The sequence below is a fragment of the Polypterus senegalus genome, chromosome 13, assembly GCF_016835505.1.
Source record: "Polypterus senegalus isolate Bchr_013 chromosome 13, ASM1683550v1, whole genome shotgun sequence".
Taxonomy (NCBI): Eukaryota; Metazoa; Chordata; class Cladistia; order Polypteriformes; family Polypteridae; genus Polypterus; species Polypterus senegalus.
This window is the reverse complement of record NC_053166.1, coordinates 132,019,356-132,037,067: the sequence shown is the minus strand read 5'-3', so window position 1 is coordinate 132,037,067 and position 17,712 is coordinate 132,019,356. Positions and strand designations below refer to the sequence as shown.

Genomic DNA, 17,712 nt, shown 5'->3' with positions numbered 1-17,712 from the left:
ATAGTCTGCATAAAAATGATAACCCAGTCCAAAGCTATGAATAATATGGCCAAGGGGAAGCATATAAATACAGAAAAGCAGAGGGCCAAGGACAGAGCCCTGAGGAACTCCTTGTATGACTGGCACAGTGCTGGACCTGCTGTTGCCAAGAATAACAAACTCTTGCCTATCAGTCAATAAATTCAATAAATTCCTTGATATTAAAAAGTTCCGGTGAAGCTTATGAAATGTGAAAAATACTATGATGAAACACTGTTAATAGAAACTTAACACAGACAACACATTTTATGAATAATGCACTCCAAACAAGGTAACTGTGTTGAACAAGAGGCTCAGGTTGAATGTTGCAGATTCTACCCTGGCCGTGGAACAAGAGACTAACTAATTACCCCTTGCACTGACACTTCAAGGTTGGATTTGTAGTTAAAATAAAATGGGTAGCCCACTTGAATAAAACGAACGAAGAGAACTAGAACAAGGAGCACCATTAATCTCTCTTAATTATCTTGGGAGAGTGTGAGCATCCTCCGAGAAGGTCTGGAGAAAATTAATTGAGATAGAGAGGCTTGGTTAGCATGTTGCTATCACAACCTTTACCAGCATAGGTGGAAAGTAAATTATTATGATATGGAAAAAAATCCAGATGGCCTCAGAGATGTCTTAGAAAAAATTAGGTCTTCTTCAATGTTAAGACTTTGGAGCCTGCATTATTTGATGGAGATCCACTTCTACTGTCCAAAGGAGCTTCTAGAAACTACATAATATGTCTAAGGCGTGTACTTGTACTAGGAAGCCAAAGGCCAGGTCGGCTGTTACATTTAGTAAGACAGTCAGACAGTCTTGGGAATGTAACTCAAAGTATGTACATTTATCTGTTCACCGAATATGGAAGTCATACTCGTACCAAATTCAGATATTCATTTAATTTTTTACTTTCTAGTCTTCCTTTAACAAAACAGAATCTCTTGACTACTCTCTGAAGCAATTATCAGGCAATCATAATAAATGAAGACTAAAGACTATTCACCATGAAGTTCAGGATCTTTTGTGCGTTCAAGCTATGTCTCTTTTGTAGATATGAACAATATGAAAGCAATTGCACTTTCGAAATGTATATTTGAGTATAACACTCAAAAATGGATCCAACTATCCATCAATTTTCTAAACTTGATTAATCCAAGTTAGGGTTACAGAAAGATCAAAACCTACTGCCACTGTATTGGAGGCAAAGCAGGAAACAACTCTACATGGCATTGCAGGACACACTCATATGCCCACCCAAAATGAGCCAATACACCATTGACAATTAAAGTAGTATGTATATCTATAGGTTGAGGGAGTAAAACCTGTAAACTGAGGAAGTAAAATTCAAATTTATATTTCTTAATTTACTCATAAGTATTTGAAAAGCTAAAAATCTCACATACCAAACCCATTTTTAAGTGAGGCCAGCCACAATTCTCTGGGAGTCCGAGAAGAAGGATTTTCCAGATGCATTGAACCGCTTCCTTTCAAAGATCTCCAAACAGCTGCCTTTTTTGGATGCTGGTATGTGTTTGATAAATATGGTGATTCTAGAGAAAAGCAGCTGGCTTAATACTTGTAGATATCTTGCACAAAATATTAACAACTTTAACTTTCTTTTATGCAATAATAAAAAAATACAATTTAAATAATAAGCCTGGGATAAAACTTAAAATTTGAGTACTTAAAATTAACTTTATAAAGAACAAAATGTAATATGAAGTTAACTATAGTTTTAACTAAGCATTAGAGTACCTTTTAGCAGCTTTCTGATAAAAAAATAAATAGAATATAGAAAATTAAATAAACTGTGCATCCAAAAAAATCTAAATCTTACTTGGAGAACGAGGAGGTTTATGTAAATTCTTTTTTTTCTTTGGTTTCTAAGAACAAGAAATATAAGCAATACATTACAGACTGAAATATTAAAAGCAATAATTCAATATTACATTAAACACAGATTTAAAATATTTTTCATGACATTTAATTTGCAAAAGCAAACTGAAACCTCTGTGATTTTAAAATAAGGTCATCATCCCTCCTGCGTGACAAAAAGGCAACTAAAAAGACTTTAAAAAGTCCTGCTCCATTATGCCTTCAGATGAAAGATGCAAAACATGAGTGGGGGTACATTGATAATGGTTCTAGACCTCATACTTTGTGGGGAGCCCAGTTTGCTACCAAGGGAGATGAAGGAGAGGGAGCAAATAAGACATGTAAAAGAATATGTATGAAAATGTAAAAGAATTGCACCTTGGCATATTGGAGTATGAAAATGGTGGAACGTTAAATGTATGCTGCATACATGAGATAAGACCGACAGTTACAGATGTGACTGCTCAGTAGTGGTGGTAGACAGTAAAGACATTGCTGGGTGTTGAGTACATATTCCAGAAAAGTGGGTGAACAAGGTGATGAAGTTGAAGATGCTATGAGAACGTGTTGTGGTTTTTAAGACGTTTAACTGTATACAGTATTGGCAGAGACCCACAGGCAATAAAGAAGAAGATGAATTTTATGACAGGTTGATGGAGTGATTCTGGGTTGCAGAAGAAAAGGTGAAGAAGATTGTACTGACTGGTGACATTCAGTTTTTTGGTGGGGAATGTTGAAGGCAGTTGATTCTCAAATTTAATGACATGAGAGAAACTGTTTAAGCAAAAAGAAAAGAAGTTGATTGCATTTGAAGCTAGTGGTCTAAAAAACATGATAGAATATTGCTGGTGAGAAGAGGCGATTAGGACATGGTAAAAAGCACAGGTGATATCATAACACTTGGCTGTAGACTGTTTAGTCAAAAGTACCAAATAAAGCAAGAGGCTGAAGTTCCGGAGGCTGACCAAGGAATGTGTGAGATTTGAATCTGCAATTGTGTGAGAACTGAATTGCCGCTATACACATGCAGAGCAGGTTAGAGATTATGAAAGCAGTGGAATTCGAAAAAAAAAAAAAAAGGCGCGGTACACATGTGGAGAAAGTTAAAGAATATAGAAGTAGTAAAATTAGAAAGTATAAAAAAAAAGAAAGTAAAGATCACAGTAGCGCAAACAAACGGAAATTATTACTCGAAAAAGGGAAAATAATCACCACAGACCAGGTGTCACTGAAACAAAAGCAGGACAAAGCGAGTTCAGAAATAAAAGACAGAGTAGAAAACAAAGTAAAACATCATAAAGAGGTTAAAAAACAAGGGGGCCAAACACTTGCAGAGCAGGTTAGAGATAATGAAAACTGGAATTCAAAAGACTCATAAAAAACGTAGGCGCGAAACACATGCAGAGCAAGATACAGAATATGAAAGCAGCAAACAAAACAAAGAAAGTAAACATTGCATTAGCGCAAAGAAAGAGAACATACTACTCGGAGAAATAACAAAAAGGCAAATAGAGATCAAATATATGGTGTGAGAGATGGCCGGCAGCTTATCCTGGCCAATACATCCACACCACTAGATGGAGTCCTCCCTGCAACATGGAGGTGCCCTGGATTCCCAGAATGAGATTATGTAATTAGCATAACGGAAGGAGAATACATGGAAGGGAAAGCCAGTAAGGAAACTCTGCTATTTAAGCACATGTTGAGTGTGCATGAGGGTGACAGGTGCATGAAGAAACTTCTGAGAGGTTTATGACTTCTAAAGGGTCTCTCTGGCAATGAATGGAACATTTTATGAAAGCTGTGAGCATCATTACACTGTATTGGAGTGAGACAAAGATGGTGGAACATGAAGCAAAGATAAAAATAACAGAGGTGAAAATGATTGGGTGAATGTAAGCAGTGTCACAGAATTAAAGAAAGACAAATACCTAGCTGACAGCAGAAAGTCCTGGTGTGGAGGTGACAGATATTGTGCTGGGGAGAAGCAAACTGAGGTGGTTTGGTGATGTGGAGTTAAAGTAGGAGGATGACTGGATAAAAATAAGCACTTTGATAAAGGTGGAATTGATGAGACCCAGAAGATGCACTTGGAGGTGGTATTAGATGACATGAGAAGAAGGAGTTTCACACCAAAGGATGCCCAGACACATGGAAAGTGAAAAAATAAGATCTGGAGGCAACTAGACAACCGGATTAAACCTGCACAATGGCCACTAAACTTGAAATGATAATGATGATGATGATGATGATGATGATGATGATGATATAGACGCTAACTACAATAATACTGTTACACTGACACATATCAGTGTAACAAACCTGTAAAGTCAACAAAGATATACAGTTCCACTGAGGGATATGAAAGTATCCTCAATTTAAAGCATGACTTTAACATGGTAATAAAAGGTGTGCTTCCCTAGATTATTTTATAATGCAGTCCCTATACAAATATTTCAAACCCTGAGGCCTGACAGCCTGAATATCAGACACTTTAAAATACAATTTCTAACCATCTATACCTAAGCATTTTAAAACAGATTGTCCAATTTGAAAAATAAATAATAAAGCAGTGGGAAATGTAATTGCATTTGAAAAAACAAAAAAAAAATGGGTTGGCTAAGCATATCCACCTAAAGGTCACAGCTCCAGTAAATTATGTCTGGTGCAGAAATGATTAACGATGAGGCTGATTAGTGAAGCCACCAACCATCTATTACTAATTTTGAAGAATGTGCAAGCCTTTGTTTAAGCAAAAACTGGTCAACGTGCACATCTTGACGAACACAAGCCAAGTTGTGTCCACCTGTGGACCATCTTTGTGATTAATAAGAAGAAAATCACCAATTAAAAAAGGTCATAGAGATTGCTGGCATCTGTAATGACACTTTAAATATAATAAAACCTTACAGAAATAGTTTTGTGATCCAGTCAAATCAAGATCGAGTCTTTTTTACTAAAATTAAAAAAAAAAATTGTAAAATCCAAATAAGGTATTTCTAGTGAATGCAGCATTATCTTACGGACTACATCTTCATCAGGGTGTGGAATATTTGGCAGGACAGAAGGGAAATGAAAGGATCAACATACACAAAAATTCTATAGGCAAGCTGAAAATAGGAGAAATGTTAAAGGAATACTCCACCCAAAAATGATATATTTTTTTATTAGTTATTTAACCTATGGAGTTTGTAGTAATGACTAAGAAACACTTTTAATCTCATGTTTTCATACAGAATGGAGATTTAAAAAAGTTTCTGACAAAAGACAAGCCAATGGTGACCATGGGATGACTTTTTGAACTGAAGATCTGCCTCTCCCCTCATTCACTGGTCAAGAGTCTTACAGTATCTTCAACGTCACCTACATTTCCTGTGTACGATGTGCGCTGATTTTTCTGAAAGAATCGATTTAAGAATATTTTAGCAATAAATGCATGTTTTGAACATTTTGGGCATATGACTGGATAACTGACATTAGTAATGTGATTTTTTTTTATCCATGAACTTTTTTTTACATTGGTCACTTTTGGCTTGTATTATGTCATAGATTTTTTTTTTTTATCTCTGTTCTCCAAGAAAACATGAGATTAAAAATATTCTTGATTATCACTAAAACTACGTGGAATAACATATAAACATTTTTGGGTGGAGTACACCTTTAATCTTTCAATATGACTTTGATCCTAAGCATACAGTAATAACAGAATAATTATAAAATGCAAAATAAAAAAAAATATACTACATGGTCAAGTCAAAACCCTAACTACAATCAATTAAAAAAGTCCTCAGATTTTTTGAGATGATATCATCTATCAATGGCACATTAGCTGGTACCATATGCACCCAAATAAAGAGAATTAATGCCCATAGTTCCATTAGCCTCTATTAAGTATTGAGTCATAGTGTGAACCCTAACCTAATCTTTAAACTATTTTCTGAAAATGTGAACATTAAGGATTTCACTCAGAATTTGCATTTTTACCATAGATGCAAACATTAAAGAATCTAAAAAAACACAGCGTTGGGCAAAAAAATGACTATCTTTAAAGTAAAAGTGTGGATTTCTATTGGCATCATTTATGACAAAAAGCTTAAAGTCAATTAAACTACTTTTAAGCAAACAATAAGGAACAATAAACTCACCTTATCTGTATCAGATTCATAAGTTGCAACCGACAACACATCATCTCCCTTCAAATACAGAGAAACATTAAACGAAAACAAAGATTCATACTGTGATTTTAAAATGCATCCTCAGAAAGACACACTACATGGAAATAACATTTCCTTTTTTTTTAGATCACATTAGTTTATACAAATGTTATTAATCCCAAGAGGAAATTTAGATGGATACAGCATTAGAAATATAAAAACAAAAATATATACTCACAGGACAAATAATATAATTAATCAATCAATAAACAAATACATATTGTGAAGAAATAGCAAAATAAATACAAAGTGATCTTAAAGAGTATAAGAATTTAGGATGTAGGGAGGAAGCACTGATTTGCTTGATAGCGGCAAGCAGAAAAGATCCCCAGAGGCACTTCTCTGCACACTGTAAAGAAAAGAGCCTGCGGCTAAAAGTGATCCAAGAAAGCACCTCCTGGAGGTGATGGTGGGGATTTTTCATGATGCTATCTAATTTTCCATCATTCCTTATTCCACAGCAGTTTACATTCTCTAACAGACATAAGAAATAATATGATGTGTGGCCTAAAACTGAGTGCTCTGAAAAATAAAAGAAAAACTGGTTATGATGGCTAACCAGTACTATATATACTGATGGGAGATTAGAACTGTTATGATTAACACAGTATCACTCACCATTAAAAAAACATGAGGGACAGAGAAAGAAGCAGCAGGAGATAGACAGGAAGACTGAAGTTGTGAACCCCATTTTTAAAAAGAGATACGGTGCATGTTACAGTTAACAATTAATACAGTTTGCCTGTTTTATTTTGAAACAACTGTGTGGAACTGAACTCTCAATATGTTCTGATGGGTTTTCTCCACTTTTCCTCATAACGGATGTGCAAGTCTTTTCTGTATAGGTGAGTTTTCCATGTGATTGAACCCCATGATGGACTCGTGTTCTGTCCTGTCATACTGTACATAGTACTCAGAGGGTTTGGAAAGTAAATGAGTTATTGTTTAAGTAACTGAAGATATGTGGCTACAAAGCTGATGAATTTGCAATTCTGAAATTACTGTATGTGCATATGTAATACTATATATGCAAGCAAAAATAATTTTGACAAAGAAACCATCCACCTATTTTATGTCACCAGTTTGTTCAATACAGGGTGAAAAGGAGCCAGTCACATTCACTACAAATGGACCTCAAAGACCCCGCAAGAAATCCATATGAACACTGTACAAAGATAACATGAAAATTCAGCAATCTCAGCTGATAATCAGAACACAGTCTAAGATATTTGGTAGCAACATTAAGCAGTGGTCTATGGAGCCATAAATACATATTGTACTTCTCAGATGTTCCTGTCTTTTGTCAGGTTTCATTAATATAACAACCATGTTCTAATTTAAGACATTCTACATTGTTAGATATTGTCTGAAGCTCTTAAAATCAAAATGTTACTAAAACAATTAAGAAAGGATTACAACAATTGAAGACAAGATAGGATCAGACCTACATTTCAAAAATGCAGAATTATGGGAATGCTTTTTCCTATTTATGATATGCACTGATAATTACAGAAGTACAGTATCTATTTGTCCATACAACTAGATAATGGACATTATGGTTACATGAGATTTTTTTTTCTGGGGTTATTTTTCACATCATTTGCCATAGTACAGCATTGGTCACAATTTGATTCTATTATAACATAAACTTTTTTCTCTCAATTCTACATGAAAACATGAGATTCAAATTTTTTTCTTGGCCATTATTGTATAATGTTATGTACAGTATGTAAAAATATAACACAATAGAACACATTTAATCCAATTCAGGGACCAAAGCTGTTTCGGGCCAGTAGGGTCTGTGCATTTCAAGGCCACCTCATATTCAAACCAATGCTCACAGTCAACCAATTAACCTAACCTGCACAGTCCCAGTCTCCAGTGAAAGACACACAGAAACATTTGTAAATTCCACACAGACAGTGATAGGCACAGGATTCAAACCCATGACCTAGAATGCTAACCATTGCACCACATTGCTGACCTGAAAATAACTACTAAGCAATTAAATGTTACATTCTGCAGTGTTGCCAAATATTCATCTAACCATTTCAAACAGGAATTACTTTTAATAATGTAAAAAAATATTGTTTCAAGACATAGGGAGGGTACTAAATAATAAATTCACAATACACTGCTTGGATAGGCTTCAGGTCATCATCCTAAACTGGAATAACCAGTTTTAATAAAAAGAATAGATAAATAATACCAGAGTTGTGTTTATCATGTCATTCCACACAATACACAGAAATCATCCATCTCTTCAAGATATTCACCCAAGGATGAATAAAGTCTAAATCCAAGGTGGCTGTGCAAACAAAGTTCATGCTTTGAATACATGGAAAGCTGGCCAGAATGTTTAAAAGGGACTGTATACTGATAGGTCACAAATAAATTATAGGAAATGAGGAATGAACTTAACTGCAAACTCATTCGTTATAATACAGTATCTGTGATCTTCTAATTGTATAAACCTCTCATTTATAGTACAGTATCTGTGTGCTTCAACCTGTGTGAACTCCTTATTTACAAGTTACAACACATTACCTGTGGGGTTCTACTTGTGTAAACTTCACATTTACTACACAGTAAGCTTGTGCTTGTGCTTGTGCACACACCTTATTTATAACAAAATATCTGTGAGCGCCAACCTGAGTAAACTCCTGATTTACAACATATGATCTGTGATGATTAATTGATGCTATCTGTGAGCTTCCACTTGTGCAAACTTCTCATTTACAACACACTATCTTCGAGCTTCAACTTGTGTAAACTCCATGTTAACAGCACATTATCTGTGAGCTTCTGCTTGTGCAAAACCCTTATTTCTAACAAAACTTGTGTAAACTCATTTACTACACAGTATCTCCGCGCCTCTGCGTGTGCAAAATTCTTATTTATCAATGAGCTTCAACTTTCAGTACTGCAAGTCAAAAGTTATTCATGACATGTATATTTCTAGATCAGTGAGGTATTATGTTGGCCTTGTGATAGATTTACCGGATAGTGCGAACATTAATAGATGTTAAGAAATAAATCAGATTACTTAAATGTGTACCTTTTTATTCACTTACCAGTTCTTCCAACTCCTCGTCAGTGATAAAATCACTGGCTGTCACCGACATTGTGTGATCCTTATTCTTACTTCTTTATTTAGGAGAACAAACACGTACCCCAACCCAGGATAAGCCGCAGAAGCAGACTCAGCTTCACAATGCCACAAACTGCGAAGCTGCATGTGCCAAAAAGTACCAGTGCCGAGCCCTTCACTGGACTTCCATTAGATGTTCCTTTAATTGTTATTTACTGTACGTTAATAAGCACGTCGGAGGATGCATCGGAGCCATGGTTTTACAGGCTAACAACTGTTTGGTAAGGTTTAATCTTAAATTAAAAGTTTAAAATGTAAGAAAGTATATTAATAACACGTAACTTTCTGAAGTAGACAATGACTTTTCACGCCTTCTGACAGTAATAAGGCAGACTTGATCTGCGATGCCTTCTTCTTGAAATTGTTTAAACAATGTGACCAGAAAAGTAAGCTCATCAACAGATTTCAAACTTTGGTAAAAGTTTCCTACTGTTTTTATTATTGAAGTAAGTCTCTGTTCTTCTGCCTGCCTGCGCTTCTCTCGCTTAGCGTCACTGTTGTAGTAGTCTATAGCAACCAAAGACACGCGAGCGTGGCGGGGCAACTAAGTCCTAACACGGAGTTTACACAAGTATTAGCACACTGTGATGTCGTTTATGAGCGGAGATGAGATGCAAAAGTTCAGCGCTAATGGGCGATAAAAGGATTATAATCACGCGATCTTTTATTCATTAACTTTTATCTGTAACACTATTAGAATCTCCGTTTCTTGAAACTGTGGATGCCATAAATTACAATAACATCATTGCATACCTCCATAGGGCTTTACAATACACTTTAAACTATAAGAACAGAAAACACGCCTGCATCGGACTACCGTGGAAGGATTTAATCAGTTTAGCCTGATACGTTAAATTAGGATCCGTAAAGTGTAAAGAGATTATGTTTAGCTATGTTTTCTCCATTCCTTATATTTTTTAATTTTTTTCTTTTTAATATATTCTTCTCAAATTCTGTTATTTAGCACCTTTAACAATCTGTATTACTGTCTCATGGCAATTGTAGATGAAACACGATTGCATTAACAGTAATACTATTTGCAATGAACCTGCTACAACTGGCAGTGTCTTTCTAATAGTAGAAAATAAAGACAGCCGCGCTAATATAAATGAAAATAAGTGTAAACTCTAGTAATAAACAGGAAAATAAAATAATCCATTAATCTATGAACCCACTTAGATCACGTATAATGGTGGGGTAGGAGCCTTGAAAACTGGACAGGATGGCAATTCACCACTGATCACATTCACTTATATACAATATGCCAGTTTATACTGCAGTTCCGAATCCTAATCAACCTATGCACGCAGAACTTTGAAATGTGTGAGGAAAAAGTAATTCAGACATGGGGAGAATGTGCAAACTCTATACAGATTGTGACAAAGCTGAGATTTGATCCCTATCTTTTAGACTCTGGATCAGATAGGTTGCAAATGTCTGGTTTTAACAAGTAACTGCCCTACACAAAGACCTCACTAGGGTCACAAACAAAATTATCAAGGATGCAAGTAGTACTCCCAAGGGTCTGTTTTCTGGAACCTATCTGTAAGTTCCTACTCTTGAAAGACAAGAACAGAGAAGACTCAAAAATCTATCATCTGATTAGAATTTAGAACATGAAACATTTGACAAAGAAGAGGAGAACATTTAGCCCATCAAGCTTGATTGTTTAGCTAAGATTACTGAGATTTCTGTTTGAACTGTCTCAGTAGTTTGTTCCAGATTACCACAACTCTTTGCATAAAGAAATGCTTCCTGGTTTCAGTCCTAAATGCTCTTCCCCTTAATCTTGACTGGTGACCTTGAGTATGTGATTCGCCCTTAAGTTGAAAGAATTTGTCTGGATCTACTTTATAAATGCATTTGAAAATTTTGAAGATGATCTGGATTACATCCCCACACATCCTCCTCTGCTCTAAGATTAAACATTCTCAGAGTCTTTCAGACTACAACATGTCCTTCAGTCCTGGGATGCACTCGGTTGCTTTCATCTGAACAACTTCAAGTCTTTCTTGTTAAGTGGTGACCAGAATTGCACACAATACTCCATATGTGGTGTCACTAGTGCATTATACAATCAGAGCATAACATCTCCTGATTTATATTCAGCTGTCTTTATTATATAACCTAACATTTTATTTGTCTTTTTAATTGCTTCTGCACATTATGTCCAAATAAGCTCCTAAGTCGATTTCAGAGGTTGCTTAATTTAGGTACATTTTCTCCCATTGTGTATTTATAATTAATGTTCTTTTTGCCAACATGTAGCATTTTGCACTTTTATACATTTTCTCAGTGTTCCCCCAGTTCTGAATCATGTTCAAGTCTTCTTAAATTGTTTTTGCTGCCTCCTCAGTGTTTGCCCTTCCTCCAATTTTAGTATAATCTGTGAATTTCTCATGTTTACTAACTATACTGAAATCTACGTCCTTAATATAAATCCGAAAATGTAATGGTCCAAGGACAGACCCCTGAGGAGCTCCACTAATGACCTCACTCCATGAGAAGCATTCTTCTCTTATCTGTACCCTTTGTCTCCTATCAGTTAACCAACTTGTGATCCAGTTTTGTAGGTTATTTCTGATGTCTACAGCTTCTAGTTTTACAAATAATCTTCAGTGTGGGACTACTTTAAAGTATTTTTGAAACTCTAAGTAAATTATGTTATATGCTTTGCTTTTGTCAACTATTGTAGTTGCCTGTTCAAAAAAAATATAAAAGATTGCTTTGTAGAGAAAAGCCAAACAAAATGACACCTTTTATTTTCATAACAGTTTTAATCGCGCCCCCTCCCCAATGTTTTTTGAAAGGAGCCCACTAATACCAATTTGTTCTTTTTTATTTAATGATATATAATAGATGCATATTTTATTATACCTACTTAACTTTTATTGACATTTATCTAACTCTATATTTATTTTTCTAGTATCAGAATGTAGTTTAAGTTAATTTGGTTTGGTTTCAATAGATGTATTTTTCATATTTTTGATTCTTGTTTTCTTTTTTTCACATCTTTGCTCCCCCCCTTTTATTACTTCGTTGCCCCCCTGGGGGGGGGCGCCTCACAGTTTGAGAACCACTGGCTTTGGTAATTATTGCTTAGTATCTCTATATATAATCCTCATTTGGATCTTGATCTTTGTTTGTCCGTGAATGAATTAGAAAAAGAAGCACTAGATGGCAGTAGAGAGACAGCTAAAACATAGGCATTGCATTAAGAATCTCCTCCAGGCTTATACTACTGAAGACTGTAGTACTCCAGTCACACCTCAAAACACAGACATTCAAACTAAACAAATTGTTGTGCTTTAAATTAACTAAAGAGATTTTCATTTAGATCTTGATCTTTGTTTGTCCGCGAATTCCACGCATGCGTAGATCACCTTCCAGTTTAGTACGTTGTTGTTACTCACGGATGTCAACAATGTGCCAGAATAACGAAAGGGGTGGTGGACAGTATTACGCTGGTTAGCTCCCGAGGCCTGGTTAGAGAATGAGATTTCCGAAGATAAAAGGTACGTGCCTACGTAACATATGAGTGAAAGAAAGACAGTGGGCAAAATGAATGACAATGTAACAGCATGTTCCGGAAATTATTATTGTTACATTGTAGCCGGCAAGTGCTGCGCGTCTCACAGTTGTACCGTGGCTTGCTCACATGTAAGTGAAGTGATCCCTATTTATGCTTTAAAGAGCCTGGATACCTATGTGTCCCCCTTTTATAACCATTGCTCCGTGTATATTGCCTTACTCTTTGGATTGCCACAAAGCAACCTGCGAGATTGGAGAAAGATTGAGAAGACATCGTGAGAGGAAACGACAGCGTCGTGAAAACGAGACGGACTGTGAATGGACAGAAGCAGAAATGCTCCTACACCACCACATAATTAAGATTCGGACAGTGATTCCCAGTAGGCAGTTCCTATCGAATCAATGTCCAAGGGTTTTCTTTTGTAATTTTGTTTCCCTTATAAAAAATCATAATGACAACTTTAACACGCGCAACGTAGTTGGGCGCACATGGCTAGTATGATTTTAATATACAATGGGTGATTTTCTAGTTTATTATTTTTTACAGAAATATGGATCCACTTCACCAAAGGCCATTTTTAAATAGGAGCCATTACTATCTAACAATGAATTTCACAAGGTGACTACTTGTCTCCATGGTGTTCTGCCTAGCACTAAAAATTCTGAATTTCCCCATGGGATTAATAAAGTTTATCTAATCTAATCTAATCTAATTCTTGACCAACATGCTGATCTGATACGTTATAAGTGTTGAAGTGTTAAAACAGCTGTTAAACTGGTTTCTTGTCTGTAGTGTTAAACCAAGCTTATAAAAAGTTAAAACAGAAGACTTTAAAACAATAATTTCAGGTAATAGCGCATCTCTCTGTTTCAGAAGGAGAGGTAAGGTTCAAGCCTAAATATATAACAAATGACAGGCTGACATGTAATAAATGAGAAAATGGATTGATCAATGGGTGAATGTCAGTATAGACAGTAGTGTGCTGTGCGTTCACCTACTCCATAAAAAACAAATATTTTCATTTTGGTGACTTTACAATACTGTTTGGAGAAGCCTATGCTTGGAAAAGAAATAGGCAGAATTTTAGTCTGTCAGTCTCGGTTCAAGCCTGAAATGTTTTGCTCCTGGAAAAAAAAAGAGGAGTCAACTGGACTGATTGACCCTTTTAATGAATTGATGAAGATTTGGCATGACAGATGACTGACCTTCTTCTGCATGTGTCATATTTTCTTTTTTCATTATGTTAAGTACATAAAAAACTATTTTACAATATGTATTAAAATTAACAAAGAATCTCATCTTATACTCAAGCTTGATTAATTTAATTTTGGGTCACAGGGGGCCAAATCCTATTGCTACAGAGTGGGACTCACACTTGGGCCATCTTTGAGGATGCTGAAGGAAAACTGATACAAACAAGGGCAGAACATGCAAACTTAACGTGGACTTTAGCACAGGATTTGAACCAAGGATGCCAAATTTGTGAAGCGGCAGTGCCACCTACTGCACCAACATGATGGCTATTTATAAAAAACACCAAGTTTAATTTTGTACTCCAGCTTCTTCACACTTACAATGCAAGTGACCCAAAATTATACACAACTTCCCAGCTGGACTATGCTTCTTCCATTATAATCTAAAATTTAGTAATGGATTCAGTGAATGGAAGTACTGGTGATGGGTTAACAAATTAAATGAATGCAAATACTGAACACATAGTGTATCAAACAATAACAAATTGCTATATGTTTAGTTTAAACAGTATTGAATGTATAAAGTATAACATATACATCAAGAGTTAAAAATTGAATTGAAGAAAACGTACCAGAAAAACTGACATAATAGTAAAAAAATGATAAAGAACAATAGTGGAAAATCTGGAGTGGTTTCCCCTAGACTTTCTTGTATAATCAGAATTGGGGATGAATATTTGAGAAGTAAACCACAATACAATGTTTATATTTTTATATTATGTACATTAAAGAACCATCAACAACAAACCAAATTAATAATATATTGAACAATTATTATAAAAATAAAGTTGAATAAATTGGAGCAGCTGCATGAATAAAAAGTACTGTTTCAGTTAGCGGAAATAGCTCAAAAGTTGATAGAAATCTACATTTTGTACCTAATACTTGTATGCAAAATTATAAATCTATACTGTCTGTAGGTTTAAAAATGGTTGGCAACCGTGCTTCTACCTCACAGCATTATGAACCTGAGCTCCATTTCAAGTCTGCCTACTGTCTGTGCAAGTGATACAGTACATGTTAGCCTTACTGGTGTCTATAATGTTTGTGATTTAATTTCAAAAGGGCCAAACCTGAAACAATAATATAAGTAATCTAAAAAAAATCTAATAAAGGGTAAAAGAATACTCCATCTTTCCTCCATTCCTATATACAAAATCTCAAACTCTGAGCAATACAAACTAATTTCCTACTGTATATCATTTAGAAACAAATCCAGAATATATGTGATAGATAGACTCCAATAACTTCATCCCATGCAATCAGCACCACAAGTTCCTGCATAGTGTATGGAGAAGTTCTAAGTGCAAAACATCAGACTCACCAGTAATAATAAGTCATGGGTCATTATTTTGCAATGCTGCAAGTGCCAGGACTGCATTCTCCCAAATAAGTAAGGCTTGCAAAGATGTTTTTTATCAATGTCTGATGTTGACCACTCCATATAGATGAGACTACAAAATTAAGTTAGGCAGTATTTGAGATTAAACAGCTTAGAGGATTTGCATCTGTAAACTAAAAAAATATATGCTGCTGTAGTTGCTAGCATAAAAAATTTATTTGAGAAGAGGATAACATAAGGGCGGCATGGTGGCGCAGTGGTAGCGCTGCTGCCTCGCAGTTAGTGGACCTGGGTTCGCTTCCTGGGTCCTCCCTGCGTGGAGTTTGCATGTTCTCCCCGTGTCTGCGTGGGTTTCCTCCGGGCGCTCTGGTTTCCTCCCACAGTCAAAAGACATACCGGTTAGGTGGAATGGTGATTCTAAATTGGCCCTAGTGTGTGCTTGGTGCGTGGGTGTGTTTGTGTGTGTCCTGTGGTGGGTTGGCACCCTGCCCAGGATTGGTTCCTGCCTTGTGCCCTGGGATTGGCTCCAGCAGACCCCTGTGACCCTGTATTTGGATTCAGCAGGTTGGAAGATGGATGGATGGATAACATAAGTGAAGATGTATCTAATAAATTTGAGATACGTGGCGATAAAAGAAAACACACCCCTGAATCAGTAGAAAGTAAAGGCCAAATTGTGTTAAGTAGATAAAGGTATCAGGAATAGTAGATGTACTGTCAAGCAGAAAATGTCAGATAGATCAACTGAAACTGAGCAAAATAACAGTTTAGGTTTCTAAATCAACATTTGATGTTACTGAAGACAGTGTTCCAAAAGCCAAAATGGGAATAAGGGGGTAGATCTCTAGCTCAGATTTCACACATAAAGGTTGGGTGACACAAGAAGCTACAAATATGGAATTTTTTAACCTTTTAAGTCCGGACCTTGAGGGAGGGTTTTGAGCCTATCCCAGTTAGCATAGGGTGCAAGGCAGGAACAAACCCAGGCAGAACTCCATCACAAGCAAACAGAAACACACACACACACATCAGACAAACACTGGAGACAATTTAGCATTGCCAATCCACTTAAACTGCATGTCTTTGGACAGTGGGAGGGAACCAGAGCACCCAGAGAAAACTCATGGAGACATGCGGAGAACACGTAAACTCCACCCAGGTAGGTCCAGGAATGCAAACCCTGGTCTCCTTACTGTGAGGTATCAACACTTTCACTGTGCCACCGTACCACCCCAAAGAAGAAAATACTGAGCAGAAAGTAAGTTACTGACAAAAGGTAAAGATGTAAAGTTTGAATAAAGAGGGTGAACAGATAGCAGGGCTATAAAAGAGAGGCCACATGATTTTGGTAAAAATAAAAGGAGAAATGAGAAAAAGGAGCTAAACTTGCCATACCTTGCACTCATGTTGTGGAAAGTTCAGAGAATATGCTGATCATACACAGCATCAACTAAGATATTGATCCCACACTTTGACCAGTGAAAAACTAATCATGGATGTCCACCTGTCAATATTGCATTGGTATTAAAAGAGGTAGTTTGAGAATGATACAGTAGTTTGTTAATGTGCTAGCTTCTTTTCTCCAAGTTGCCAGATTGACAGCACACTTGTTACTTTTGGACCAAAGTAATGCCAATTTTAGTTTATTTAATTCAAATCATGATTTAATTCCAAATGGAAAAAAAACACAATCTCATAAGGCCAATATAGAAAATAAAATTAGTATATTCATGTATTAGCATAAATAAATATAGGAAAATATAAGCATTAACCGTAGTGCAAATATTAATGCAAGTTAGGCCTGCTAAACAAATGGTTAAATAAATGCCCATGCCATATTTCTTTTTTAATTGCAGCTTAGCTCTAGCTGCTAAAAAAAAACCTAGTGAGAGGACCCAGGAAGAGAGAACGATGAGATAACGACAGCTCAAGGATGGAAGAAGGGAAAACACCTGTTGGCTCTCAGCCGACCTAAAAAATAAGCGAAGCAGAAAAATGAAGTTGAATAACAGAAAATAAAAATACCTTGGTCATCATAAAAGAATTTGACAGGCCAGCTACAGGAAAAGGGAGTCAGAATAAGTGGTGAATGAGCTGGTTTGAGCGAGATCAGGATGATAAGAAATGATTATATAAACTGTGATTTTTGGTCTGTTCGGGGCTCAGCTTGATTTGTCCGAATTGGGTTGAGTCTGTGTTATTGTTTTATTGCAATAAAGCTAATTATTCTGTTTGATCATCCTACGACTCCTGAGAGCCTTCCTTCAAGGTGACAATCTTCGGCGTATTTTACACTTCTACACCAATCACACAGGCTCAGT

General features: G+C 36.0%; 1 protein-coding gene across 1 annotated transcript in view; it reads right to left on the bottom strand.

Annotated features, from left to right (window-relative positions):
- iqce (IQ motif containing E) overlaps positions 1 to 9,749 on the bottom strand; it is a 40,868-nt gene extending 31,119 nt beyond the window's left edge. Inside the window, exons 1-4 of the mRNA XM_039775654.1 lie at positions 9,188 to 9,749; positions 6,045 to 6,092; positions 1,862 to 1,907; positions 1,428 to 1,574 (exon numbers count right to left, since the gene is read on the bottom strand). Coding sequence (XP_039631588.1) covers positions 1,428 to 1,574; positions 1,862 to 1,907; positions 6,045 to 6,092; positions 9,188 to 9,238 — 292 coding nt within the window. The 5' untranslated portion in view covers positions 9,239 to 9,749. The remainder of the gene's footprint in view (positions 1 to 1,427; positions 1,575 to 1,861; positions 1,908 to 6,044; positions 6,093 to 9,187) is intronic.
- Between the last annotated feature and the right edge of the window lie 7,963 nt (positions 9,750 to 17,712).